At 40.9% G+C, this 10,575-nt stretch overlaps 1 protein-coding gene across 1 annotated transcript; it reads left to right on the top strand.

The window, feature by feature from the left end:
- Positions 1-2,640: 2,640 nt before the first annotated feature.
- On the top strand, positions 2,641-10,249 carry LOC120569341. Its single transcript, XM_039817205.1, has 6 exons — positions 2,641-2,674; positions 2,779-2,886; positions 3,328-3,448; positions 6,247-6,458; positions 6,758-6,891; positions 8,478-10,249. The coding sequence occupies exons 2-6, from the start codon at positions 2,817-2,819 to the stop codon at positions 8,565-8,567; spliced, it is 627 nt and encodes a 208-aa protein (XP_039673139.1). The 5' UTR covers positions 2,641-2,674; positions 2,779-2,816; the 3' UTR covers positions 8,568-10,249.
- Positions 10,250-10,575: the final 326 nt, after the last annotated feature.

Raw genomic sequence — 10,575 nt, 5'->3', positions numbered from 1 at the left:
AATTACATACTTGCACTCCACAATTCAGAGGCAAGTATAGTACTTTTCACTCCTTTTTGGGGTCTACTAGAATAAGTTTACATGCTTTGATGTTCAAAAAACACATTATGTTTCTCACACTGCCCATTGCTACAGTGCCTCTGTCTGAAACTGTCTGTCTAGCTCAGACAAAAGCCCAGTGCGTGATTGGTCAACCAAATTCAAACAAGCCATTGGGCGGGCTGTGCTTGCTCAGGCAGCACATATGGGCAGCACATGTATAGAGAGCCGAAGTCCCGCCCCTTCCGGTGGACCTCATGGGACCTAAACTCAGAAAAAATATGAACGGTAGTGAACGGGGAGAAACAAATTATTTTTTGATCCCGTTTGAATTGAGCCATGGATTACAAATATGATGTTCGTCAATTTAAAAGATACTTTTTCAACCGAAGAACGTCTCAGTTAGCCGTAGCTTTGTCATAGTACCACTTAGTTTAGTGTGAAACCTCTCAGTGGACTACATCTCCCGTCTCACACAAGCTACCTCACCTAGCTTGATGCTCAGGTTGATCGCTAGCTAGCTAGCTTAGCTCTGTTCCACAACACATGTAACGTTATCTTAACTGCTGGGTTTTATCCAGTGAAGTGTTCTCAGCAGATGAGCAAAAGAACAAGTAAGATCCTCTGTTCATTAGAGTAACGTTACATCCCCGGTACGATACACAGAGACATCGTAGCTTCAGAGAGACGTCATCCATGAAGTTTGTAGTCGTTCTAATTACGTATTTTCACAGTCTTATACTTCAACATAACAATCTTTTCCTTCACATAACTGCGTCAAAAGGGACGCCAATAGTCCCAACCAAGCGTGTTTAGTTAAAGTGCTAAAGGAGACTTTTAGCATCAATAACAATGACAAAGGCACCTGACCAAGCTTCCGTATTTTACGAGATGGGAGTGAGAATGTGTTGCAGCATCCCAGGATGTGAGAAAAACGTGCTCTGATTTATTGGCATTTCTTTAAACCAATCACAATCGTCATGGGCGGTGTTAAGCGGCGGACAGGGCAACGTGCCTCTGCAAAATAGCCTCATGAAGGAACTTGTTTTGGTGGAATATGTGTACGTTTAGTGTGACCAAACGTCCTCTTTTTACCTACTGTTTGGGGCGTCCAGGGGGTTTATAAATTCATGAAAATGTCCGGTTTTCACTGTTTTTCATGGGACCATTAAGCGTGTACTTAAATTGACTGGCGCTTTGCACACAATACTACGGTAATTTGTTGTGTGACGTGATTCCCGAGAGGCTGCCTTGTGGGCGGCTCTACGACGCGCACATACACAGGGACCAGAGCAGACAGCGGAGCAGCATTGCACACAAAATGCCGAAGCGTTTCCTGCTAAAGATTTCCCACCGTGGTCAGAAAACACAGGGGAGACACTTTGTTTCTCTCACTATGACTCTAGAGTCATACTAGCTCTCCGTCACTCTCACTTCTCCCTCACTCTATCACCCACTCCCCACACACACACACACACACACACACACACCGGCTCGACGCACACACCAGCGCACAAGTATAAACATCAGGCCACTTACACAGGCTATGGCGAAAGCTCTGCATGGAGCCTGCGCACAACCATAAAACAAGACTAGTGCAGCTAGTGCAGCTTCACAGTTGAACGGCAAAAAATAATGTCCCAAGTACCGTCCTGGTCAGGACCGGACAAGTGGGAGGCGGAGTGCAGTGTGTGCAAAGCTGGAACATATGTTTCAGTGTCTTTATTATTTATCTTATTACATTGAAAAGGTATTAAGAGATATTTTGTTGAAGCTGGATTTTCTAACACAGAAGAGGTCATATTTAGAACATTATTGCATATTATTTATTTATTTTAGAAGAGAGCTTATTTTGTTACAGGTTGTTACAGATTTTATTTTATTTTATAAGTTATTTTTGCACCATTGAGGCATAATAAAGCATGTTCATTCACCTCTGAGAAGCCTGTCTGGATTTGTCTCGAGGCCGGGCCGAGTGTCCTCTTTTTTGGAAATCAAAATATGGTCACCCTATGTACGTTCAAAGGTTGTTTTAGTCATGCAACAGAAAACTCAGATTGGACAGATAGTCTAGCTAGCTGTCTGAATTTACCCTGCAGAGATCTGAGGAGTAGTTAACCATAGTCCTCAGAAATTAATTAAGTGATAAGTCAATCAACATGGAAATTAATTGGCAACTATCAATTCCTGAATAATAAAGACCACATTAGGAGGATGGTCTGGGCCACATGTGGCCACATATAGCCACATTCTGATAGCTTAATCTTTATTTCGACTGATTTAATAACAACATAACACACACTAGACCCGTTCGAAAAGGGATATGAAGAAGCCTAGGCTTGTCAAGTCCAAGAAGGCCGACATACAACTGGTAACATACTCTGGTACAAACAGTCAAACACCACAGTTGTGCCCCTAACTTGTAAATTCAATTATATACTGAATCGAACAAATATATTTTCCTTCTGTACAGGAAGTGGTGTCATTTACACTTGTTGGTCTGTAAAAAAATTTTAAAAATTAGCTACAGGAAAGAGAGCCGCCCACAGAAACTATGCAAACATCAACTGTTTCAGTGACAGTTGATAACTGAGTGTGGCGTCATCATACAGACACCATAGAGACACAGAATCTGGTTAGCTCAGCATCAAGTCCAACCTCAAAATTTCCTTTTTCCTGTTTAATAAAGAATGAGGTTTCTGTGATGTTGGCGTCTGTTTTATTCTGATATGTTGACAGGTTTTCACCACAGAGCAAAAAGGAGCAGACACGCTGAGATGACAGCTTGCAGCTTCAACATCATCAACTTCACAATTTATCTGGGCTTCATCTTACAATCGAGCCATGGTAGGACTCAGCATTTCACTATCGAGTGTCTATAGGAACTAACGTAGTTGTTTTTCTTTATTTCAAACTTTTAATTCTTATATTTGTTATATTATAATAATAACAATACAACTCACAATAATAATAATTTACCTAAAGTTCCAATGAAATGCTTTACAAAGCTTTTTTTTTCATACAGGCTGAGTTCATACAGTTTCTACATATGTGGTTAAATAATTTGTAGTCATTTGTAGTTCTGACACACAGAAGCCACGGTCACTGTTTTAACACACTGATAAAGAATATATTTGAACACTGTTCATCAATCTATTAAAATAAAAAGAAGTGCTGACTGAAAACATTTACTTTTTAAATGAAATCCAAATCAAAGTGAAAATTAACCATGAAAAGAAAAGCTTCCTAAATCCTAAGGGATAAACTTGATGTGTTTTCATTGATCAGGCTTTGAGGTGATTCAGCCACAGAGTCGGACCGTAAACCCTGATGAGTCAGCCTCAGTCACCTGTGAACACAACGCAGATGTCCAGACTGTCGAAGATGTTGGACTTTATGCCATACCACTGTATGTATCCTGCTGTCCTTTAATTAGTTACAGTTCATTTCATTATCTTTAATTGGGTAAACATATTACAAACATAGTAATAATGTCCTCAATTGCAGCATGAAATGTTTAAAAGAGGCCAATTAGACAGATGTTTATGTCTGTATTTGTGGTGGTGTGACCAACTTGCAACTCAAGTTTATGCCAAAAATTTCAGGGCATCACCTTATCTGCATAAACATGCTCGCTGCAAGTTTGAAGCCACTAAATTACCAAACAAGTGCAAAATCAAAAAACACTCTGTGACTGTGTTAGTGTAGAACCACATCACAATGTTAGCAGCCACTAAATGTTATAATAATAGTCCAACATTTTGGGAAATGCTGAGAGTTTAGATGAGAGGATTGATACCACTCTCATAGAGTGACTAGAAACAGGAGGAAACAGCTGACCTGGCTCTGTCCAGAGGTAGCAAAATCAGCACATGTAAATAACTATATAACACTTTACATCTAGTTTGTTTAATTTGTACAAAAAAAAGCGAAGTTTAAAAACGTCAGTTTGCTGTTTCATGAGCTGTATAATAAAAATAAATCAAATTTATATAGCACTTTTCTAGGTACTACTTTTCTAGGTAGAGCAGAATAAAATAACAAAAATGTTTGGAAACTGGGCTAGCTGGCTAGGTTTCTGGGACTTTTTAAAGATGGGCAGGGTGTTGGCCTCTCGGATATGTGGTTAGGAAGGGCGTTCCACAGGGAGAGGGCAGCAGCTGCATAGGCCCCAGGTTCGGCGCTTGGTCCGGATGGTTGGCAGCAGGTTGGTGTCTGCAGACCTGAGGTGTCGGGTGGGGGTATAGCGGTCGGAGAGGTGGGGGATCTGGTGTTTAACCCGAAGCCAGTAGAGGTCTGCTTATCAATCTGTCATGCCTGAACATACAATATGCAATTTGTTCTACATTAGCCCATCGTGTATCTAATCATCCAAGAGCACATTCGGCGATAAAAGCTGGAAAGACAAACTGGCAACTCCGCAGTGAGTCAGTGTTTGACGGAAGGGCAGAGCAAGTTTAAATATCTTTTCTAGTCTATATTTCCATCTTGTAATGCCACTGTTTTACGTAAACAAGGAGGGTTACGTTGTAGCCCTCCTTGTTTTTAATTTTTTTATTAAATATCTGTATAGACTGCAGGATTATCAATGTATTATTTACTACCATGCGAGCCACAAATTAACGATTGGCGGGCTGCAGGAGGCTTGCGAGCCGGGCAATGAGTAACACTGCCATAGAGGATGCTGTGGCATCAAGTCATATGTGTTCAAGTATGGAGGTTATGAGGGCATGGATAGGTGTTTCGGCAGCAGCAGAGGGCAGGAATGTCCGAAGCCGGGCAATGTTCTAGGGGTGGAAGAAGGCAGATTTTTGTAACCTGGTTAATGTGGGGTAGGAACGAGAGGGTGGGGTTTAGAGTAGTCAATATCCACGACATTCCACTTCCGGGATTGCTTTTCGTCCGATGTCCGTTTCCTTCTGCTTTCTTTGTGTTGGAATTTCAAACTCCTGTGGATTCATGAGGACTATCGATTAACTGCTTCTCAGATCTCTGCAGGGTCAATCCAGACAGCTAGCTAGACTATCTGTCCAATCTGAGTTTTCTGTTGCACGACTAAAACAACTTTTAAACGTACACATGTTCCACCAAAACAAGTTCTTTCCCGAGGCTATTTTGCAGTGGCAGCGTGGCTCCCTGTGAAGCTTACCGCCGCCCATAACAATTGTGATTGGTTTAAAGGTCCGATGACATGGTGCTCTTTGGATGCTTTTATACAGACCTTAGTGGTCCCCTAATACTGTATCTGAAATCTCTATTATATAGACCTCAGTGGTCCCCTAATACTGTATCTGAAGTCTCTTTCCCGAAATTCAGCCTTGGTGCAGAATTACAGCCACTAGAGAAAGTCCCACAATGAGCTTTCCTCAGAACGTGCCATTTCTGTGTCTCTAGCGATTGAGGAGGAGAGAGGGAGGGGCAAGGTGGAGAGTGGGGGTGTGGCCTTGACCAACTGCCACTTTTCTCGTTTGAAAGCCATGATGTCTCTCTCTCATGGGTTGGCCAAATTCTCTGGGCGGACAAAGCAGAGAAAGGGGAGGTAACCTCGCTTGTTATGACCTCATAACAAGCAAGATTCCAGAACGGCCCATCTGAGCTTTCATTTTCTCAAAGGCAGAGCAGGATACCCAGGGCTCGGTTTACACCTATCGCCATTTCTAGCCACTGGGGGACCATAGGCAGGCTGGGGGAACGCATATTAACGTTAAAAAACCTCATAAAGTGAAATTTTCATACCATGGGACCTTTAAAGAAACGCCAATAAACCAGAGCACGTTTTTTTTCTCCCATCCCGGAATGCTGTGTGGACTAGCCAGACCCTCCTCCGCAGCCCTGTGGAGGAAGGTCTGGCAAAACGAGACTAGGTTGAGAGTGATTTTTAGGTGTATGACGATGGAGCTGAGTTGAGTGAGAAGGTGAGGATGGAGCGTGAGGGAGTTTGGGCCAATAAAAGGATTTCAGATTTATTGCAGTTGAGTTTTAGGATGGTCCGTGTGGTGGATTTTTCTTGACCTGGTGTGCTATCAGTCTTCTCATCTAACTCTTGGCAAAAAATGTAATATGTGTATCTCCCAAAATGCTGAATTAGTCCTTTAATGTGTCAAGTCATTGGATTAAAGACTAAAGACTTGGTCTAGTTGGTAGACATAATGTGTGTATATCTTTACTTACTCTATAAATAAAGTTAATTTTCTTACTTACTCTTAGAACAGACATCTCAGCCAGACAACTGCTCTGCCGGAAGGGGAAGAAAGACTGTAAGAACATTACCATGCTTGAAGAGAATCCCAAAAAGTGGCTTTTTGTCATACTCAACATTGGGCCACAGGAAATGAACAAGAAGTACGTGTGTGAGTTCACAGTGAAAATAAATGATCTAGATAAGACCAAGAGAGGAACACCAACCATACTGCTGCCAGGTATGTTCAAAACTTACACAAGCTAAGAAATCAAGTCAAATACAACACACATGGTTATATGTATCTCCTTCCATATTGTATATACTGTCTTGATTGAATGAAAAACAGTAAAAAGACAAGCATTTTTTGTTGTTAGTTACTGAATGAAACATTTTTGTGAGTCAAAAATATTCCAAATTTAAAAAGCAAGATTTAAGGGGCTTCAATATTTACCCACTTTCAGAATACGTTTCTGTGTCAATCAACACTTAATCTACCAAATAAAGTACAGGAAATTTGCCTTACTATGCTTTTATTAGGTCGAAAGGAAGTGCCCTGCGTACCTCACCCTACACCTCCTGCGTCTCATCAGCTCAGGTGGATTATGATTGGTCTGCTGGCTCTGATCTTTCTGTACAGCTGTGTCATCACCTCCTTCTACATCAGTCTGAGGGTGACTATCTGTCTCTGTCACTTGTCACATGTCTTCCATTTGTCTGGCTTTCTCAGTTGTCCCGCCCCTGAAGAGTTTTCCATGAAACTCTTAAAGTGCTCATATTATGCTCATTTTCAATTTCATAATTGTCTTTAGAGGTTGTACCAGAATAGGTTTATGTGGTTTAATTTTCAAAAAACACCATATTTTAGTCATACTGCAGTCTCTTCACTCTTCAGTGTGTTGAGCTCTCTGTTTTAGCTACAGAGTGAGGCATCGCACTTCTGATCCATCTTTGTTGGGACTTGCACATGCGCAGTAGCTAGGTCAGCATAGCTAGCTAGTCGGTTGCAGAGTATGAGGGTGTGCCACGCTAGCAGCTAGGCGAGCATTATAAAGTCTGTTACAAAGTAACGCATGTTTTTCACGGAAGTAAAGGCTGGACTACAATAGTTTAATGAAGCGTTGGGAAACAGAGAATATCAGACCCAGGCAACCCAGCCACAACATCGGCGATCCATAATGTTAGCTAGCTACGTCTCTGTTAGCGTTACCGGTGTTTGTACCAAAAATCTCCTCCCTGCCGAATTTCTCCCCCCTTCGCGTTTAGCTGTCTTTACAGTTAGCTAGCTAAATTAACCTGACAAAAGGTGAGTTAAGCACCAAAACGAATAGTTAAGATTAGAGAAAAGTGAAGTGGTAAATCGGGCAGCTGGGAGATGTTCTGCTGCTGCACAACAGGCATTGAACATCCTTGCCGTCACGGAGATTCCCCCTGCAATCCCCACCCACACCCGTCTCTCAGCCTCGTTGAGTAACTAGCTAGCTAGCTAGCGTTACAACAAACCCCGTCCGCCCGGTAAAATCCAATAGGTGACATTGGCATGTGAAATATACTGTGATAATGTGGTTTTAGCTACTGGCTAATGATTAGCTGCTAATGTTAGCTTGCGTACAATGGCCATTGTGACAGAAATAAGGTGAGGCCAGTCCATTAAATAACACAGAGGATATCCCAAAAAAGGATTACGGAATTAATATTGGCCCGATATTCAAGAAACTTGGTGTAAGGGTGTAGCATGGGCCAAGGAAGAACCCTTTACATTTTGAAGCACATCTGAATCTTGGGGCCAAATAATTTTTTCACTTTTGTTAACATTGCGAGATAGGGCGTTTGTGTTGCATTAATGTGGAGTAGGAAATTGGAAAAATGTGAGATAGGGCATGCCTTGGTGGAGGTCTGTGCTCTCCCAGTGCCCTTCTAGTCTTGAACTAAATTAAGCTACAACTATTTTTTATTTCGAAATCTACCATGGCCCTGTCTACAGAGGAACAGCATATGGTTGTCTGTATCATTGCCCATTGGGAATAATACTTCTGTCTCCAGCACTGTTAATGAATGAAGGCTTTATATCGAACATGTAAAAATAATACAATAAAAGCTAAAAGAACAAAAAAAAACAATATTTACATAAGATGTCCGAAAATGAACAGAAAGAGTTATAAGCTTATTTAACAATGTTGGATGTACTCATTGAGCTACATGTGATTGAGAAAAGAAAACCCTAACAAATGTGTGACTTTTCTCTTTAACTGTGTTTTAGTGCTGCACCCGAGAGCCCGAGAACTGCACCTATGTAGAAATGAGGAAAGCTCCTCAGCCAAGGAATCAACCTATGGACATTTATGGGTAGTTGGCTCGTCTTTCTTCACCTCTGATCTCATGCTGAGTGTAAAGAGAGGGAACACATGCAGCTGGTATCATAGTCTCAATCTTTTTTTATATATGTGTTTTTTTCTAAATTAGTTGAAAACTGTACTACTGAAGATAAACAGCAGGGTGAGACAAAGACAGTCTAGAGCGACCATGCCGTCTGCTACTGTGCATTATGTGCTCTCTGATATTAGCCATTATATTGGATATAAGTGGATATGTAAGATGTATTATTAATTTAACCCCAATCACTGCTTTCAACATCCAAGTTAGTGGAAGCTATGTAATGCTTACACTAAGTGATTTCATGTATATGATCCCCAAAAGATTCCGTGCCCCGGTTTTTATGTATGGTTCAACTTTGGTGAACGGTGACAATTTTACATTTTCAATAACTTTCTATTGAACTAAATGGTGTATGATGGTGAACAAAGGTGTCGGCACTGGCCAGGGCAAAGTAAACAGAACAGTAGAGGGAAAATAAAGAGAAGTCCTTGGAGATATTGTGGCCCTCGTCAAGCTTCTACCCACCACCTATTTCGTATGGACGAGCAAACGTCACTTTGTGGCGTGACCGCTGCAGAAGCAAATACATTTGATCTTGCAAAATTGAGGAAAATACAAACGATAATTAAAAGGTTATCACCAGGGAAAGAGAGAACAGGAGGCAGGGAAGAAGGCTGACAATGAAGTGAATGAAAAACTGCTCTTCTATAAAGCCCCATCCTGCCACGACCCAAACCTCCCCAAATAGATTTGGTTTTCCCGCTGATGATGCATGAAGTCCACATCCCTTACATTTACATTATAAATGATAATGTTACTAAATTGTGTTCATTTCCATTGTGTACTGAATGTACTTTATTTTAAACTATGTAATTTGCGTAGCTTTTTTCGTCACTATGATCACGCACTTGCACAATAAAGTTCATACTATTGTTGATATTTTTCTTTAATAGGATACATTTTTAATGCCTGCTGCTTGTCCCAGGGGAAGGTTTGGTGGGCCTCTGTCCAGTCTCCTGTAGCACTTTAGGGCTTTACTAGTATGAAGGCAGACTTTCTTTTAAAACGTTTCTTAAAACACAAGTTCACACACCCATTTAGATCTGCAGTTAGGTGTGCTTGTTGATTACTATCGGTTACTATTGTTCGTTTGATATGGCGTGGCTTCACATATTGACTGTTATTTTCATTGGCTGATTTTGTCATTTTTGCTGTCTGTGTAGTTTTAGTTTTATTGATATAGTCTGATTTGTTTTTTGTGTTTGTTTTAACTGCTGTCGGTTTCTGTGTGGACCTCAGGAAGACTAGCGACCACTTTGTGGAAGCGAATAGGGTTCCAAATAAAGAATGAAGAATAAAAAGCATGGTTGGAGAAGCCTTTTAAACAGGCGTTTATTGGCTCACTTGGTAGAGCGTGCGCCCCATGTACAAAGCCTCAGTTCAATTTTGACCTCAATAACGTTATCATATCTCTTCTAACAGATGTTTCTAGGCATTTACTTTTCAGTTAAAACAATCAGATTCACCCATGTATTTCACAGGCCAATCACAGCTAGGATTGTGTACCGTTTGGATTTTTACGATTCCGATGCCGAACCGGTATTTTTAAAGCGATTCCGATTCCTAAACCGATTCTTGAAAAACTGAAAAATGACATCAAAGAAAGGCTCTTTTATAGTTTTTTTTTATTTTGTTGAAAATAATTTAAATTTAACAATATATTAACGTTTTGATACGATGGATTCTAATGTCCAAAGACTTTTCATATTTTGCATATGTAGCTTACAAATAAATCTTTACATATCTGCAACGAAGTCTCTCCTGATTGAAATTCATTTAGCAGTGTTTAGCACAGAGAGGATAGTGTCCATGGGCTGCATCTTATGTCGCTTAAATTGCCTCCTTGACTCCCTCACTAGCCTCCATTCCTTGCATCTTAGTACCTCCCACCGAGAGACATGAGGAAATCACGGGAGGAGAGA

Source organism: Perca fluviatilis, chromosome 12 (genome assembly GCF_010015445.1).
Source record: "Perca fluviatilis chromosome 12, GENO_Pfluv_1.0, whole genome shotgun sequence".
Taxonomy (NCBI): Eukaryota; Metazoa; Chordata; class Actinopteri; order Perciformes; family Percidae; genus Perca; species Perca fluviatilis.
The sequence above is the reverse complement of the archived record's forward strand: the minus strand, read 5'-3'. Positions and strand labels throughout refer to the sequence as shown.

Bases quoted from the DNA above. Each gene is read 5' to 3' on its own strand.
- LOC120569341 (XM_039817205.1), top strand. From the start codon at position 2,817: ATGACAGCTTGCAGCTTCAACATCATCAACTTCACAATTTATCTGGGC. The intron at 2,887-3,327 runs GTAGGACTCAGC...TTCATTGATCAG, and splicing joins CATCTTACAATCGAGCCATG to GCTTTGAGGTGATTCAGCCA. The intron at 6,459-6,757 runs GTATGTTCAAAA...TGCTTTTATTAG, and splicing joins ACCAACCATACTGCTGCCAG to GTCGAAAGGAAGTGCCCTGC.